The 18,821-nt window shown below is 53.3% G+C and overlaps 1 protein-coding gene across 1 annotated transcript; it reads right to left on the bottom strand.

The window, feature by feature from the left end:
* Window positions 1-12,067: 12,067 nt before the first annotated feature.
* PDCD1 (programmed cell death 1) lies at window positions 12,068-17,257 on the bottom strand (the record flags this gene model as incomplete). The annotated part of the gene is made up of 5 exons (XM_080623995.1): window positions 12,068-12,286; window positions 13,110-13,144; window positions 13,726-13,881; window positions 14,916-15,239; window positions 17,014-17,257. 5 exons carry the CDS (start codon window positions 17,255-17,257, stop codon window positions 12,068-12,070), a joined length of 978 nt encoding a protein of 325 aa, XP_080480121.1.
* Window positions 17,258-18,821: the final 1,564 nt, after the last annotated feature.

The raw sequence follows: 18,821 nt of genomic DNA on the forward strand, positions 1-18,821 counted from the left end.
GAGGGAGAGCATTTTACTAAGAAACAAGCGGGAGATGGGCACAACTGCATGTCAGAGTGGGGTATCCTGGAAGGACTCCAAAAATGAAGGTGTGGTTGAGAAGCCAATGCATGCACAGGAGAGGATGAAGACTGCATGATGGAGGGGACTGCATGCACAGCATGAAGAAATAAGCAGGCAAGCCGGCAGCAGCAGGGAGGGGTCCAGGGAAAAAGCAGCATATACACGCAAAGCCGTGGGTGGGAGAGCACAGGGTGTGAGCAGAGGGCATTGCAGGGGAACAGGGAATGGCTCTGCCATTGTAAAAGAGCAGAGAGACCCAAGCAAGAAAATAAGGACCCCTACAGAGATGTGGTCTCCATTACAGCTGGCTTCCCAGGCGGAGGCAAGGGAGTTCCCCCTCAGCAGCTGGGTGGATGGAGAGGCTGCAGCCAGCAAGACATGATGACTGGGGATGGGAAAACCTCAGCATGGAAAGGAGAGGGCCATGGGCAATGGCAGCAAGAAACTTGGCTGTGTCTCTGCTTCATGACATAACGCCAGCGAGGAGAGGGTGGGCTGCTCCCAGCGCAGAGAGCCACACAGGAGGGAAGGGAGTTGGTCCAGGCTGCAGGATCAGCCTCCTCCTTCCACAGCAAAGCCATTCAGACACAGCCACCCAAAGCAAGGAGAGACAGAAAGACAGGTCCATTTAGACACGAGACCCTCTGGGTCCCAAGCTCTTCCTCAGCTACTGTTCCTATGCCTAAAATGGTCCGGGCATCACTGATACTCACTCCAAAGGGGACAGGTCATGCTGACTCTCCTTCCTGGGGAAGCCCCTGCTGGTGGCACCAAGCTGGTCCCCAGCCCTGCTGCTGTGGCACCACTTTCCCACAGCAAGAGCTGGGGATCTGTAAAGGTTTGAGACCCCGTGCTTTGCATCATGTGTGCATCTCCAGTGCTGTGAGACTCGAAAATCACAGTGAGAGACCAATTCATCCACAGACCAGGACTGTACCCACGTAGCAAATGGTTTGGGGGGACCAAGCTACAGGCAAACAGCTGGGCATAGGGATGGCAGGGAGGGTATCCCCCATCTGGGAAATGCTGTCGAATTCCAGCGCTGGCCGTCCAGCGCTTTTACTGCAATGCCGGAGATCTCGCAGCTCCATCTGCTGGCTTCATGGCCAAGGCTGCAGAGGCTGCAGAGAAGGTAAGGCGCTGGGGAAGGGGAGAATTGGTGGAATAAGTAGGACAGAGCGCTTAAGAAACAAAACCCACACGGCCCCTGGATCACACAGGGTTTTATTGTTGCTTTTATCTTTTTAACAAATAGCCTGCAGGTTGCATATATGAAAATACAGGAGAAACTTACACCAGCAAAAAAGCAAACCCACAGCGAGCACTGTAAAGGCTTGATGCTATGCAAGCTGCACAGGTGATGCTGGGTTTGGTTGTTGCCTTTCCTTCAGCCCATTTTTTTTTTCCGTTAATTCAGTCATGAAATCTTTTCTACCATGTCCATCTTCAGCATGAAATAATTTTCAAAGTCAGGCATTCACAACTTCTCTGGGCAACTTGTTCCAGTGTCTCACCACCCTTACAGTAATAGCTAATGTAAATCTGCCCTTTTTCAGTTTAGAAGCATTACCCCCAGTCCTATCATGATACTCCCTAATAAGGAGTCCCCTTGTAAAAGCTCAATACCCAGATGTTTCTGGAGGATGAAGCAATCTCCTGACCCCTGATGACACCAGGTGCACGGGGCCAGGGCAGATGCTGCTGTACACAGCTCACAGGAGGCACTACCAGTGACCACAGGCACCAGCTCCCCATGGCTTTGCTGCAGACCTCCAGCTCTAGGTGCCCATAAGCTCCTAAGGCAGGGGAGAATGGGAATGTGCTTCCCTGGAAGCTAAGCCCAGATGGTAAGTGAAGTCAGCCCTCAGCTTCCCTCCAAGCTGCTCACATGTACCTAAAAAGGGCTTTGGAGAAATTAAAAGCACAAATGCATCTTTGAACTGAGGAGAAAGGGCTTGTTTTATTCTTGCAAGTACATTTGTCCTTTGCATTGGGCAGCTGAGGGTCATCCTTATGCAAAGGGTCTCATGAGAAACCATCAGATCCACCAGGCTCCCTCAGGCTGTGGGATGAGGTGCCTGGCTGAGGCACTCCACTCTGCCTCCATGTCTTCAGGAGCTGGGGAAGTTGACCTTGGGTACCCAACTTTCCAGGCACTCCAACAGGTCCCTAGCCATCACCCCAGTTCCTCTTTGCAAGCTCCCACTACTTCTAGGTGAAATAAAACAGGACAAAGAGGAGTACTGCCAGAATACAGAGCAAGTAGCTGCCAATGAAGCAGCAGCATTTCCAAGGGAAGCTGCTGTTGAAGTGTGAGGGGTGGTGGGTTGGGATTGCATAAGGCCTCATAAGGGTGTAATGGATCCTGGCCTTGTCCACATTCATCAAGGGATTCCAGGCATTTGACGCCAGATCCAGCCACGTCTCACTGCAAATGCCGAGCTGGCAGCCCTCACAGCAGGCATTGTTGTGCTGCTCTGTTGCCAGCGCATCCAGCACAACTTCCAGGAGGTCAGAGGGCTGAACATGCACTCGGTAGAAGTACTTGAGGATCTTTAGCACCACGTTGTGCAGAAGCCTCTCCACAGTCTCCAGGCTGAATTCAGGCTCCTCCAGCCAGGGGTCTGGGCACCTCCTGCAAGCATAGTGGAAGGTTCACATCCACACCATGCCCCAGCCATGGCACTGATGCATGTGGAACAGGATGTGCACTTTGGCCGAAGACCACTCATGAAAGCACTGGGAGCACTGAAACCTGCCAGGGCACAGAGAAGATCAGCTAATGCTAGGTTCCCTGTGCTGAGCCAGCGGCTTCCCATGCAGCCAGCAGGGACCAGGGCAGCCAGGTCTAATGGATTCATTTCACTCAAGCAAACTTCACACTGAACTGCCCTCCCCCTAACAGCATGATGCCAGTGTCTAGGGAGTTCAACACAGGTGTGAGCTCATGACTGGCCCAAGCATTAAAGATCTTAGGAGCCAAGCTGACTGCCAGCACCATGCTGGTCCCCTTTTTTAGCCCATCCTGGCCACACTCCCAGGAGCAGGGGTCCTTGGGGTGGGAAGCACCAGGCCCCTGGTCTGTTTGGTGCTCCATCCCCTCACCCATACCGGCTCAGCACAGCTCAGCGGAAAGCCAGCATAATCTCACGGCTGGGGAAGTAAAAAAAAGACGACAAATAGAAGGAAGGTGTGGGTGGAGGCTGCAGGGCAGGTGAGGAGATGTCTCGAGGAATCAAAAGGTGTGCAACCTGCAACTCTTTGTCTTGCACAATCTGTGTGGGAGCTGCAGACCAGGTCTCTGTTTGCTGCCACCTGGTCAGGGTGGCTGGTTGATGCCCAGGGTCCTGCCTGGGGTACAAATGGCTGGGGTGGAGCCTCTCATCTGCAATGCAGATCTCTCTGCTGTGCGACCTTGCAGCCTGGTGCAGGGACTGCTGAGGCATTGCCCCATGTCTCAGCAGGCAGAGGCTTTCCCCATCCTCATCCTCTGGGTGCAAACCCAGATTTGTTTTGAGTGTGGTATAACTACCTCTGCTCACTGGAGGAGATCTTTGTGTCTTGACACCAGCACGGAGAAACTCTGGCCAAATATCAGCTGCCCTTTGGCCCTGTGGAGCTTCCGCTCTCTCCTCCCTTCCAATTACCATGATTTTTTCTAGTTTGGCAATAACCCACCAAGCTTGGAACAAAATGGGACAACCCTTCCAGCCTCACCCACCTGCAAACTGCCCCTTTTGTGTCAAAAGCTGTTTCCTACAAGCAAACTTTGAGAAAGGGAAAGGTCTGCCATGGCAGCCCATTGTCCCTGGTCCTGCTCCAACACGGACTGTGCTAGCAGCCCCTCACCTCCCAAGAGCATGGCGCTGCACAGGCTCCTTCCAGCCAGGCTCAAGGACGTGCACCTGCAGGGTATCATCCTTCTGAAGCATCCACGACTCTGTTAAATGCATATCTGCAATCTTCTCTGCAAAAATGTCCTGCCAGATCCTCATGGTCTCACCTGGAGCTGGGCAAGAAGCAGTGACCAAGCCTGCAGTTCAAGCTTGTAGATTCTGAGTGCTAAGACATGTGTACAACAGTCTTTTCTCCAAACATATCCTCTTTGCACATCGTATTTGTGCTTGGAGAGGGGAACCTTTGCTCCCGCATGAGCAGCAACGCTCCGTCCTAATCCGTGTGCCAACAGGCTCTGCTGATGCTACACGACATCTTGACCAGGTGGAATGTCCTCCAAAGCAAGGACAAAGGAGTGTTTCACGAAGCCCCACACATGAACTCCCAACCCCACTGAAGCCGTGTTCTCATGATGCTACTCCATCCGTAGGTAGGCACTGAGGTTGAAAGGAAACCCCCTGCCAGGCTGCCTGTGCCTATCACCATCACGGGAGCAGAGGTGAACCAGCAGAGATTGTGCCCAGCGTAGGAATAAAAAAAGTGAAACCCACCACAAAAACACAGGACTCGGCAGCTTTACCTCTCTCAATAGCTGCCACCAAATACAGGCTGTTTCTAACACCTTTCAGCCAACTCCAGCAGAAAAAGGCCTGACATGAAACCGTAGGGTGGAAAGCTGGGGAGGCTGGTACCGCATGTAAAACCGAAAAAGGTGAGGTGTGCTCTGAACTGGGAGCACTAGAGCTCTCTGTAACCCTTTGCGCTCCAGCTTACCTCTCTTCAGGTATGCAGGTCTCCCAGGACATCCCATGGAGAGCAATGCAGGACAGGGAGCAGGTTAGATAAAAGGCCAAATGATTACTGCTGTTGAGTTGGAGGAAGATCTGCAGCTTGATAAGGTAATCTCAGCCTGCCATAGAAATTGAGAGCAGCCCTGCAGAGAAGGACCTGGGGAACTGGTGGATAAGAAGCTAGACATGAACTGACAGTGTGCACTCACAGCCCAGAAAGGCAACCAGGGTTGGAACTAGGGGATCTTAAGGTCCTTTCCAACCCTAACTGTTCTATGATTCTATGGTAGTGAAGCACTGCCACAGGTTGCTCAGAGAGGTGGTAAATGCCCCATCCCTGGAAACATTCAAGGTCAGGCTGGATGGGGCTCTGAAGAAGCTGATCTAGTTGAAGATGTCCCTTCTCACCGCAGTGGGAGTGGAATAAATGACCTTTAAAGGCCCCTTCCAACCCAGACTGCTCCATGATTCTGTGATTCTATAAAGCCATGTCACCTAGCATGCAGCTTTCAGAGGAGAGCATCCTATGCACAGAAAGGGCACAAAACTCAAGAAAATGCCCAGCCTTGGAAAAAATGTGCTGAGTGGCTGCTGAGGATGAAGCCACCATGGAAAGTTATGGCAGGCCCTCATGTTGAGTGCTCAAAGCAGCACTCAGGCTCTCACAAACAGGGAGGGTTTAAAGCGAAGACTGTAGCAAAGTCTGCAGCAGGACAAATCTCTGTTTAAAAATGGCCATAAGAATCTATGAATCAGGCTTAAAATACTCCACATTGCCTTCAAATGAAGTCTGTCCCTGTGGCAACTCTTCTGGCTTAACATCTGAAAAGCTTGGGTGCCCCAAACAGCAGGGGCAGTGGCTGGCCCTGCCCTGGAGCTGGCTGAGGAGCTGGGGTTGCTGAGGATGTAGGTGACAGCACCTGTGTCCACATGAGAGTGGCATGGTGACTGCCAGCAGTAGGTGACAGTGATTGTGAGGTCTTGAGAGGCACCAGCACATCAGGTTCACCCTCCAGATCCCAGAAGGGAGGCAGGCGATGAACATAGGTCCCAGCAACCACAGGGAGCCTCTGGTTATTGCTGCTGGAAGGGAAAACCCTGCAGCATCTGTACATCCCCTAGAACTCCTCTGTGTTAGGGGCTGAGATTTACCCTGGGCAGGGCGGGTCAAATGCAGGAAAAAGTTAAGCATTTTGACATCTCCCCTTTATTTCTAGGGCAGCCACAAGTGTGTTGAACACCTAAACCTCAAGGAGGAGCAGTCCTCTCTCCTGGCACTCTCATACTCACCTAAAGAAACCAATCACTTCACCCAGGGAATCTGTGGGTTCAGCCTAGGTCTTCCTTCCAGCTGCTGCCACAGGGCAAAGGGATGCTCCCTATGGTGCAGGCACGGCTCCCCACATTGCCCACCCCAGGGGGCTATATGCTGCCCCTCAGGCACACTCCTCAACAGAGATCCGATGGCATCCCTAGTGTGGGGACAGGCCCCTGCCTCCATTCCGGCTGTGATGGAAACCAGTCCCCCGTTACATCATGGCAACACAGCTCAGATCTTGACTCACAATGTACAAAGCCCTTGCAGTCATCTCTGAGACAGAGCCTAGTGCTGGTCCCACTGTTAAAGTGTTTGACTCGCTTTTACTAAAGGGACTTTCCCAGAACCACCCACGGAGCTGAAAGTGCTTTTAGGTCCTGTTCCACTTCGCACACACCTCCCGGCACTGCCCAAGCACCTTGCTGCCTAATGGCACCCACCTGGCAACAAAAGCTGCTCCTGCCAGTGCCCCCACAGCCCGGCATGGACTAGAGACAAGACATGTCATGGCCCCAGCACACTGACACTGGGTTGGACAGACCCAGCCAGGGACAGATCCTCTCCATACCTGCATGCTGGTTGTGGCTGCTCCGCAGGATGCCTGCAGGAGGCAAACACAAGGTGCAGCCCAGGGAGTAATTTCCCTGCAGCTTTCATGCTGCCCGAGATTATTTTTGAGCGCAGTTCCCACCCCAGGGTGTGCTGCCTGTGTGAGCGGAGGAAGGTTTCCCAAAGCTCTTTCTGCTGTCCGAGCAGCAGGGCATAACTCTAAACACTTCTCTGCCTTTCACTGCTTGCTCCCTACCAGGGCTTTTCTCCCTTTCTGAAGACCTCCCTCATCTCTTCCTGCACTAAGCATGCTCAATGCTTTCCCATCAGTCATTCTTTCAGGGCATTTTTACTCTTTTCTCCAGATCATCAGGGTGAACACGATTTCTAACCCTCCTCCCAGACAGCCCCTGCACCCTCCCTCAATAGCCTGTTGCCTTCATTTGAGCCATGCTTGCCCAGAAAACCCCTGTTGGATGTGTCTGCTGTCACACGCTATTAGTGACTGCTCATGGGCTACAGCTTCTTGGGTAGCCATCTACCCACAATGGTAGAATTTCCCATTTCCCCTATTTGCTTATGAGAATGTCACGTAAGGCAGCACAGAGATAGCATCGCTCCTGCTTTCCCTGCAGTACCCAGCCCTAATGAAGAGAAAATGAGATTGGTTTGACACAACATGTTCCTGCTCAACCTATGTTCTCAGCCCCAGCACTGCCCTCTCGGTGTTTACCGCTTCGTGGCCTTACTAATTTGTTCCAGTGGTTTTCTGGGTACTGAGGCAGGCTGACTCATCTAGAGTTTCTCAGGTCCTCTTTTTTCCCCTTCTTTGAAGCAGATGGTGAATTGGGCATCTGTATCCTCCTGGGACACAGCTCCATGACAGCTCTCTGCATTCCTGTCCCCCTCCAACCTTGCCACTGTTGATGGTGAATGGTGGTCACCCCATCGAAGTGAAACCCACTGCCTCTAGGGACAAGCTATGGCTGTAGGTTCCCTTCCAGGCTGGACTGTCTTCATAGTCAAGCCCTTGGACAAGTGGGTTCCCACTTTTCTCAGGCTGGATTTTAGGCAAGGGAGATCAGGTCCTTTGGAAATAGGGATATGCTCAAGCTGAACTGTAGAGAGGAGTCATTGCCCCATTGCCCTGGACTTCTGGGATGGAGAGGGATGCTGGGGAATGGGGAGAGATTTAAGGAAAGGGGTAGATGTGAAGATGTGGGCAGGTATTACCCCACACGGCCTCTTGAGCCTCACAATGGTCCCTCCAGGCATCAGGAGAGAGCTCAGCCCCCTCCAACAAAGCTCTGGCTCAGTGCCACGGTTTGGTCTTTGGGGCAGTGGGATGGGCAGGGCCAGGGCTCCTTCCCAGCCCTTTGAATCCCCCCACACCAGGATCTGGCCTGCTGGCACCAGCACATCCCACCAAAGGGAGCAGCATATCCCACCAAACAGAGCAGCATATCCCACCAAAGAGAAGAATAGAAAGAAGGAGAAACCCTGGAGCTGATTCAAAGCAAAACCAAAGAAAGCAAAATGAGGGTGGTAGGAGGAAATGCAGATGTTCTGCAAGCCTGCAGCAGGCTCGGCAACAGAGCAAGGCTGTTAGTGGGACAGGACAGGGGAGATGCAGTGGGCCTGGACCCTTAAGGACAGACACACCAGGGCTGTGCAAGCTGCCGTGGTTAGGGGTCCAGGCAACCTGTCCAGTAGCCCACAGATCCTTAACCCAGGGGCCAAATACTGCAGTACATCCAGCCCAACCTCTCCAAAGCTGAAACACAGCTGAGACCTCCCAGTGACCAGGAGAGTGTTTACTTGTAAGTGATCTTACTGCCACATAACCTGCCTGCCCCTTCTCCCCCTGACCCCAGCATCTGCAATGTCTCATTCTGTAGGAAGGGTGCTTTTGCTCCCCCATGGCATAGCTCTCCTTGAAGACACTGCTGCAAGCAGCTCACCAATTTCCTTGAGACCTGGCTTTTGGGCTCAAGTTTCTTTAAGGGATGCTTGCTCACATGTTGTTCCCAATCACCTTTAATTAAGGCTGGGGTATACAAGGAATCAGGCTGGCTTTCAGCATCTGCTACTTAGGTATAGTAGTTTGGGTGTGTTGAAGTCACATATCCAGTTTCCTGCAAATGATGACGGCGATCAGCTCCCTGAGATCTTCCACCAGGGTTTGGCCCTTCCTCATCACTACGACCCCAACATGGGCTGGGGGATGAGCCCAGGTATGATGTCAGGGAGCTGGCAAAGCATTTTGGTACTGGCTGTGGTGGCAATGCTGGGTGCCCACAGTTGGAAGCAGCTGCTCTGCCAGAACAAGGCATGCAGGAAACACAGCTGCTTTGGTGCCTGCAGTCACCCGCTCAGCTGCACCCAGGTCCTGGGATGGGAAAAGGTGCTGTGCATGGATGGGGTGGTTTGGGTGCAGTGTGTCTGCAGAGGTGTGCATTATTTGGCACACAGTAACTGTACAGATTTAGGGGTGTGCACACAGATTTGCACGGGGAGTTGTGCATGCACTTTTGTGTTCATTTGTTTGTGCTTTCACATCAGTGTCCATGGCCAGGCTGGGGATGCTTGCTCTGGGTTGATACAGACAGAAATACAATTGGAACCCTTCAGTTTGGCTGCTGTGTGCGTGTGAGCACGAAGCACAGGGTAAGAGGCTGTCACGTGCATCCTCTATCACACGCATCCTCTGTCACTCACACTGGTAGGAATGAGGTGAGCAGATCCAAACCTATACCCTCTCCCTTCTGGCCTTTCAGGAGTCATTCCCAGTGATGACACATTCTGAGACCACAGAAGAGTTGGATCCAGGTGCTATTTAATTTTACAGGGCCTTGTTCTTCTCCTGCTTGCACTGCTGTAAGCCTCAGTTTTCCCAAAATGGGATGCTGAGGACAAGGCTGGGGCCCTGGGACACAGGGGTTAGCCCCAGCAGCCGCAATTCTGCAGGGAGGGAGGTCGAACAAGACAGCCAGGTGGTAGGGTCTGCCTATCTGCTCTGCAGCAAACCTCCTCTCCACAGTCTAAAGCAAAGACCATTGAAACCCTGCCACCCATGCCCCTCCACAGCCAGCAAAGCAGCTGGATGTACCGCAAAGCCATACCAGGCCCATCAAAGCTCAGCCTCTTATTGATGCAGCCACAGAAAGCCAAAGGACAGTGAGGGTGATGAGGCCCTGGCACAGGTTGCCCAGAGGAGTTGTGGCTGCTCCATCCCTGGCAGTGTTCAAGGCCAGACTGGACTGGGCTTGGAGCAACCTGGTCTAGTGGAAGGTGTCCCTACTCGAGGCAGCGGTATTGGAACTGGATGGTCTTGAGGTCTTTTCCAACCCAAACCATTCTAGGATTCTGTGACGTAAGGGTGTCAGTTCAGCTCCCCCAGAAAACCTGACACAAATTTTAGCATCCTAAGTGTAAACGAGTTCTGGTCTCTGCTTAATTTGGAGTGAAGGGGCATAAACCTTCCAATTAGCACAAATAGCAGGCAGCCAACTGGTGTGGGTGCAGTGGTAGGCAAAAGCAGAAGGGCTCTGATACAGAGTGAAGGGCAGGGGAAGGAGGGATGTGAAATGAGAGAACTAGGAAAGCCAGAACTGGGGTCCTCTCGGTTAGGTGAGAGGTAAAACAGCCTCCTCCAGGTCCGGCAGCTGGAGGGAGCAGGATGGGCTGCAGACCCAGCATCTCCGCTGCCTGAGAAGCAGGATGGAAAATGTGAAGCAGACCCACCCTTTCGCTGGTGTCACCTCTGATGGGAAAGCCAAAAGCAAAACTGCTGACTGAGCTCCTGCTTCTCGCCCGCTGCAGCCACCTCCTTCCTTGGCTTTCCGGGCAACCTGAGCCCGGCCGGCTGCAGCTCTCTGCCAGAGCCATCAGGGCAAGGAGTGGGGCTGCTGCTTGCAGAAAGCCCTGACAGGCTGAGCTATGCATTGGTGTGAATGAATGATGTGGGAGTTACTGCCTGTGGTAGCTACTGGGAGCCTTCAGTGACACTGGTGACCAAGGGGGGCCACTGTAACCACTGTCTTGCCCTGAGGAAGGGTGAAAGCCCTCCTACACTAATGTTCATCCCGTATGGTCCCCTCTGGAGGTTTCTTGGGGACTTTCCAGCCCCCTGCATGGGACATACTGCAGTGCCTGTTATGCCTCGCCACTTCCCCCAGCAGCCAGGCTGGCACCCACAAGGCTGCACTGGTTTTATGGGCGATAAAAGGAAATAAAACCTATTGACAGTGCTGCTAAAATGTGAGATGCAAGTGACTGTTCTCTGGGTTTTGTGGTCTTGGCGAAGGTCTCTGCTGCCTCCAAAACCACTCCTTACCAGGGTTCTTCCCCTCTCAAGTGGTGTCACTTCTTTCTGTTCTGGTTTCTGGCAGGCAGCATGGCCCCAGCATTGCTTTCAAGAGGGATAATGGACGTTTGGAGCCAGAAACCTGCACGGAGCACCATGTTGTAAGCTTTGCCCTGGCTTACGGCAGCCAGGCCCGTGGTCACGCAAGGGATGTTCATCCCTAATGGGCTGTGCAAGTGCCCAGAGATGAGCCTGGTAAGGAGGGGACTTGGTTTGCAGCTGCACCCCAGTAACCAGATCACACAGTGGGGAGAAGAAAAAGAGTGGCAGCCTCTCTGCATTATAAAGACCAGCTTCATGTAAGAGCAGCTTGTGTATGGCACGCAGAGGCCCAGAAACCACAATAGGTGCTGCTGCCTCTCAGCTCTCGGCTGCATGCTGCCAAAGAGATGTTATTCGGCTGCCCACACGCTTGCCATCACAAGGCAACAGACTCCCCCTGCTTGAAACCCTTTATTCACCCCCTGAGCCAAACCCACCTCCCACCTACTGGGGGGAGGGACAAGGGGGTATTTTTCCCCCCTTGCAGAGGAGGGAAGTGCCTGGAGGCAGGAGGAGAATCAGCTGCCCTCTTCCCAGGGGCTTCTTTAAATAGCCCTACACAAAGCAGTGTCTGCTCTGGGCAAGGAGAATCCCTCAGCCCCAGGCTCCTCTGAGCAGCATCTCCCAGGATCCACTCCCGCTTTGGCCTCCAGCATTTCCTCCCATTGGGTCAGACCTGGGTGAGGGAAGGAGCATGTCCACTCCAGAGAACCCCAGGTGAAGGCAGAAAATTGAGGCATGGTGTGAGTCACCTTTGGGACAGACCTGTTGGCATCGCTGCTCTGCCACAGCCCCTCCTCCCTGCCCTGAGTGAAGAGGCAGCATGAGAAGCCCTGCAGGGACCTTCATTGTCTCTTGGCACCCACCCCACGGGCATGGTCCCACCACAGCCAGGACTGTCCAGTGTCAAGTTCAGCAGCAGCACCTTTTGCTCCAGTCCTGGCACACCGGACTTTTCCCATTTGCAACCTGTGGTGGGAGCGAGGGGCCAGGGCAGCCTGTCCCTGCCTGCACCCCTCAAGCAAGGAGAGACCCCAGCCCTCAGCAGGGCTGGAACTGCAGCTGCCACATCCTCTCATCCGGGTGTTTCTTCCCCCGCTCTGGTGTGACAGGTTTCTCCTCTGGGAAGATGATGGTGGCGTATTCAGTCTGGTCAACTGGTGAGGTCTCAGGGGGGACCTGGATGTGCTGGTCACACTGTAACTCCAGCACGCCATAGTCCACAGTGGACACGGACACCACAGGGGGCTTCTCTTCCTCCTGCAAGGAAATTCCATTGGGATGATTCATCATCCAGAGGTACCTGCCATCCCCAGTGCAAACCCTGTTTTTACAGGAAGTGCCAAAACCAGCTCTGAAGCATTCCAGGAGTGCAAGGGCAAGAGCAATACAAAGCAGAAAGACACACAGACCTGGGATACCATTTGCCAACAGAAACCGGACTGTGAGCCTTGGGGTCACTGCTGAAGCCATATGATCTCTGCCTTTGCAGGCAGGTTGAGGTCCCTGCTTACCCAGTCATAGAAGGCAGGGTGGTGCTAGGAGCCCCTTTCCCACCTGTCTGAGCTGGCGTGGGGTGCATGAGAAGAGCACAGGGCTGAGTTTGCTCGGCTCAGAGAGACAGGGAGCAAAGGGGACCTACTCGCTGCCTTCAGCTACTTAATAGGATTGCAGAGGAGATGGAGCAAAACTCCTCCTGGAGGTGCCTGGCAAAAGGAAGAGAGGAGACAGACACTAGCTGCAGCAAAATAAATTTTAGCTTAATATATTGGGGAGAGGGAGGGGGCAGCACACATTTTCTCCCATTTTCTACAGCAACACAATCCACTGTTAAAGATAAGCCCGCTTCAAGCAAGGGTTGAACTAGAGAGGTCCCATCCTATCCCAGTTACTTTAATTTTGTGATGGGCTGTGCTGCAGGTGCAGAAAAGCAATTGTAGTTGTGCAGAAAAGATCAAGCAGCATCAGAGAAGACAGAAGAAGCAAATAGCCTGTAAAAGGCTGATAAAGGGAGGCCCTGCACCCCAGCGATGCCACAATGCTCCCTTGAAGCACGGCAGGGCATCCGAGACAGAAAACTCACCATTGGCGTGTTTTCACTTTGTGGTTTCTGTACATCTGCAAAGTAACACATTTGGTTAGAAGATGCTTGCATGCCAAGACAGCGTGAGCATCTGGGTCTGACCCAGTCCCCATGTCCTGCGAGAGCACAGGACATCACAACCATTGCACCACACTTCCTCCTTCTCCCCTTGGGGTCTAACACACTGAGCATTACAAAGACAAGTGTGATACCAACCCAGGGTTTAATTAGGATTAGTGGAGTGCAATTCTTCAGGGGTCACCTCTGGGAAAGCCCCACAGGTGCCCACAGCAGGAAGGTGATGAGAGTGCCGAGGTGCCCATACAAGGCGTATGGAAGGGGCTCCTACAGCATTAACACACAACACTAATGAGTAGTGCAGAGGCACACCATATGGTCTGGGGTCTCTATGAAGGGCAAGCAGGGCCCAAAATCACTCTTCTCCCTTGGGCATGGAGATACCTGTCCCACGGGGGCATGCTAAAGCTGAGTTTAGCACACTGAACCAGCCCATGTACCCCAGCAAGTTGCAGGCATCTGGCTGCCCTGAGGTCCCAGCTGGTTCCCTGGCAGAACCCACGCCCTACCACAGCATGGCCTCTGCGGGGGATCATACCTCCTCTCCTGTACGTGATGGTGAGGTAGCCGAAGATCAGCAGCACAACCACCCCAAACAGCAGCAGGATTCCCAGGAGCATGGCCTTGATATAGTCTGGGGGGTTGCTTTCCTCCATGTCAGGCTCATCAGTAGCATTCATTTTCTCAGGGGCTGCTGCAATAGCCATCCAGAAAAGTGAGAACAAGACAGCAAGTCAGGAGTGTAAAATGGGCTCTATAGTCCTTGTGAAAGGCAACCAGGGAACATGGGGGCTGTCCCCTGAAAGGGCTTGGTTCCAGGCAGGCTGCTACAGCCCTGCCATCCCTGCAGGGGCCCTGACTTTGGGTTGACATAGGGGATGTTTTGGCCATGTCCTATTCCTTCTCATTACAGGTGATGATGGTCCCACACCACTGAGAGCTGGGGTGCAGGGGGCCAGGGCACTGCTCTGCACCCACAGGCAGTCCTGCAGCATGACTCCCTGCCAGGCAGAGCCCATGGAGGACACAGCTTTCACAAGCCTCCCCACTGATACCATGTGCTCAGGCCAGCACAGCATCAGTTCACTTTGTGAAGAGATGTTGTGAAAGACAGTGACTTCTGCAGTGTTTTTCCTTTTTATAAAAGGTCACCTTCAGCCCCACAAAGCCCCCACATTGCCAGGCAAGAGCATGGCAGATCTTGCTGCAAGATCTCAGTCTCCCACGCCATGGGACTATGGCACCCTCCCAGGGCATGGTTTTGCAACAACACTATCTACACCAACACTGGCTGTTTAAGGGATCTTAGGTCTGGTCACCATCCCAAACACAATCCCTGTCCCCAGAGGGGCTGTTCAGGGTGAAGGCAGTTCCCTACACTTGTTTCCTGCCTCCATGTGTGGGTGAAAGCAGCTCCCTATGCTGGTCTCTTGCCACCATCTGTGAGTCAGGACTCGCTCCTCTCTACAACGTCACTAGCAGAACAACTCTAGCGGGATGGAGCTCTCTGTCCTCAGGACCAGATCCAGCCACAGTGTGGATATGGGAGGATAGCCTGTCTCCCCGTGCCCTCAACCCTGCATGCAAAGGCAAGGGGAAAGGACAGAGCTCTGCTCCCCTGATCCACAGCAGGTCCTCCCCCAGCAGGGTAGCATCTGCCTTGTGCCCTGGGGCTATAGCATGCTTGAGAGCACCATGTGTCCCCATCAGCTCAGTCCCCAGGCTGACCTGTGACCACCAGCTGGGATCTATTGCTCTCCATCACTTTATTGGGTTCAAAGAAGGTGATCAGACCACAGAAGTAGAAGCCTGAGTCGTTCTGGTGGAGGTTCAGGATCTCAAGCTTGAAGGCAGGAGTGTGGTTGGTGAGCAGGTACTTCTCTGTCTTCACCTGGCCGTTGATCTCAGCGATTTTTTGGGCTTGGCTGTGGTTGGTCTCCTTGTACCAATTGAGGCTGTACTCCAATCTGGACTCGTTCTCCATGGAGATATTGCAGAAGAAGGTGGCTGAGCCACCTGCAGGGAGAGTTAACATTGCTGGGAAGAAGGTCACTGTTTGAGAGAGAGGAAACAAGGCACAGACATGGTTACAGCAGGCACAGGTCTCAGAAACAGCTGTACTCTCTGCTGGGAACCAGGGATGCAAGGCCAGTCTGCGGCATCATTCTGCATCTCAGGGACATCAGCCCTTGTCTCTCCCCTCCTAAGTCTGTGCCTGACAGCTGGAGGGAGATCCTTGGGTAGTAACTATACCGAGAATTGGTTTCAGCAGAGCAAATTGTGCTCTGGGCTACCTAAAATTAACCCCTAACACCTGTACCAGGGAAAACAGACTTAGGGTGTTGTATTATTTTAAAATCTATACTGTGTGTTAATGTCTGAGTCATTCTTCCTCCAGCTGATGCTGCTTCTGACAGTGAGCAGACGGATCGCCGGTACTCAGTCCTGGACCAGGGCAGTACCCTGCAGTGCAGACCATTGCATGCCCAGCTGCTGTGGGGTGCTCCAGGTCTGCCCACTTCTCTGTGCTGGGACACAGCATGGGCAGGGGTTAACCAGGGCACTGTATTTGCCATCTCCAGCCTGAGACAATCTGAAAGGGCAGAGGAACCTGGAGCTTACAGTAACCATCCCTTTCCAGCTCCTCCCATGTACAGGAGCAGCCAGCCAACCACACCAGGGGGTCCTGGCCAGGCTTGCAGGCTGTTCCCAGCACAGAGGGTAGTTGGCCATCTCCTTGGCCCTTAACACCAGCCCTGTTGCTAAGCCACACTTCCCTGTTTGTGAACCCAGTGGGTTCACCCCACCCAGGCAGCGAGGATGCCGCTAACACAGGCCAGGCTCACAACGTCCCAGCTCAGCCAGCTCCATCCAGCAGGATAAGGCAGCTGCTGCATTAGCTTTGGTTTGGAGCAATAAAAAACAAGAAGCATTTTTCACATGGGTTATCTGACCAAGCAATTCAAACTGCCAGTGGTTTGAAAAGTTCCTGCCGTTAAGAAGTTTATCTTCTCTTTTCAGAAACAGCCACTGAAAGGTAGGTACCCACACTGAGAGATGTAGTTTTTGCAGTGTTTTGGGTTTCTTGCGTTTAACAGAAAATATTCTGCAGGCTCGAATCTTTTCTTCCTAACCAGTGCCATTGCCAGCAACGAGTGAAGCACTTAGAGGACTTCTGAAAGCAGAGGTTAGATTTACATGTTTCCCTGCATCCTCTCAGCACCAGAGGCAACATCTGCTCCAAGGGACACCCAGACCTGCACTCACCCTTGGGGCAGAGAACACCCGAAGTGACCATAGAAAAAGATGGGCTGGGAGGAAGTGGGGACATGGTTTGATGAAACCATGCTCTTGCTCAGTCTGCCCAGACTCACTCCTTCCCCTCTGGCACCCTTTCCTCCTCAGACTTCACCCTGAGCAAAAGCACATGCAGGACCCTGGCTCCCTCAGTGTCAAGTCTAAACTAGGAGGCCCAGCCTGAAAATGTGAGACCCAGAGCAGAAAACCCCAGATCTGGCATGGCACTGGCAAACCCAAAACCTGGCTCAACATCAAACCCCAGACACAGACAATTGTGCCCATAGAACATCCCCAGTGCTGGCATCATGGGCTGGCATCCTGTCCCCTTCTCTATCCTTTAACCCTGTTTCTACCCCAAGCATCCTCATTCTGCTTACTTCAGCCACACGTACCCAAAAGATTTGGGGTTTCTGCCTCCTTGATGCCAGAGCTATTTTTAACTACAAAGCTCCCAGCCCATAGACATTTTCCACCGGCTGTGAATGACACAGGCCACGTCACAAGCACACCACGCTCCGGTACCTACCCCGGCGGCAGCCAGCCAGCATAGGGCCACAGCAGAGCAGGACAGTGCAGAGCCTGGTCACGGCCACCTCCATGCTGCCCCACATTGTCTTCAAGGTAACCAGAGCCACGGCGAGCCAGCCAGTCCTCTGCCCAGGCAAATGTGCTGTGCCACCCCAGCTCTTCTCTGTGCTTCCTTCCCCACAGCGGTGGCTTGTTTTCTGACGTGCACAGCAGGAGCTGGGGTGGAAATGAAACGTGCCCATCTCTGCCGCAGAGGGAAACCCATCTGCCTCCCACCCCCAGCTTCCTCCCCACAGAGGCAGGGATCAGGTGAGCCAGTCCTGGCCTCTTCCCCTCCCATGTGCTCCCACATAGGCACACAGCCGCCAAGCACAGGGGACAGGCACTTCTGGGGGAAAGCTTCCAGGGATGGAGCAGGCAGGGACCACAGGGGACACACTTAGCTCCAGCCTGGCTCATAAGTAAAAGGGCAGTTTTGGGTTCACAGGCATCCATGGGTGCTCACATGAAGTGCCCATGGCAGTGTGGTGCTGGGGAAACCCATGGCATTGGCCAGCCAGGCAGGGTCTGAGCAGCCATGGGCTGCCTATTGGCAGCCCGCTCCCACCAGGAAGGGATGGGAGAGGAGGAAGAAGGAGGAGAAAACAGTTTGTTCTTCAAAACTAAGAGACAGGAACTTCAGTGAGTACATCACACCACTTTTCTGATGCACAATGTCCTTTTTCCTCCCAACAAGAAGCTTGCCCAATGTGTTGGCAAGGGTCCCACTGACACAGTTGAGACCTGGACAAGACCCTGGTCTCCTGCAGCCCTCACTGTTGGGGCACAGAGCCAGCTCAAAGGATCAAGGGTCAGTTCCAAAATGGCTTTAAAGCATCTGGGGTATATAACATGCACTAAAAATTTGGAAGATGAAAAAGCAAGCAATGATTGAACAATTGGGATGGAGACAGCTGAAGGCCAGAGCTGAATGTCCTCAAAGCCCAGGGAAAGCAAAGCTTCCCAAATGAGGTGGGGAACACAATTTACCATCAAAAGAGGCTGAAGAAGAGAGACCTACAGGTTCCAAAAATCCCTCCCCTGTTGGTTTAACTGAATTCACATCTGTTGGTCTGACCCAGGCAGGAGAGGAGCAGCCTGGAACAGGAAGAGGAAACGGTTAATAGTGTTTGCAAATAAACAAGGAGAGAGGTGAGGTCTTTCAGATACTTCTCAGAAATTAGGAAGGCCCGTGCAAACAATTTGCATGAGCACCAGCAGCTGACACGGAGGAGAAAGGCAGCAGCCCTGAGGTGGTGAGTAAGCAGCGAGTAAGCGGATGAAAGGAGTGGAGGCACAGAACTGTTCTTTTAGCAAGCGGAAATCTGCAGGGCCTGGGCAGGGCAATGGTGACTGCAATGCAAGGGTGCCACACAAGTATGGCTTGGGGCCCCTACCACTTTCAGCATGGCAGCGGGGTGATGTTCCTGTTCTGCTGGTGGGCAAAACTCATGCCCAGCCAGTAAGGGTACTAAGGGCTACCATGGACCATCTCTAGCAAATGGTGCTGCTAAAGCGTGTGGAAATCAGGAGATGCTGCTGCTGCTCAGGGTCCCAGCAACCCAGCTGTGCTCACAGCAGGTTGGGGCAGAACCTAGCACGAGTTGAGAGGCATCTGTGCATCCCAAGCGAAACTCAAAATCTCCTGCTTTCCAAGTGGCAAGGCCAGGCAGCACCCTGCCCGCAGAGGCCCAGTGCCCCCAGGCTTGCCACACACGCTGGCATCATCCCAGCAGCAGCATGCTCCACACTGGCACCAGCTGCACC

The sequence above is a fragment of the Psittacula echo genome (genome assembly GCF_963264785.1).
Source record: "Psittacula echo genome assembly, chromosome: 7".
Lineage (NCBI taxonomy): Eukaryota > Metazoa > Chordata > Aves > Psittaciformes > Psittacidae > Psittacula > Psittacula echo.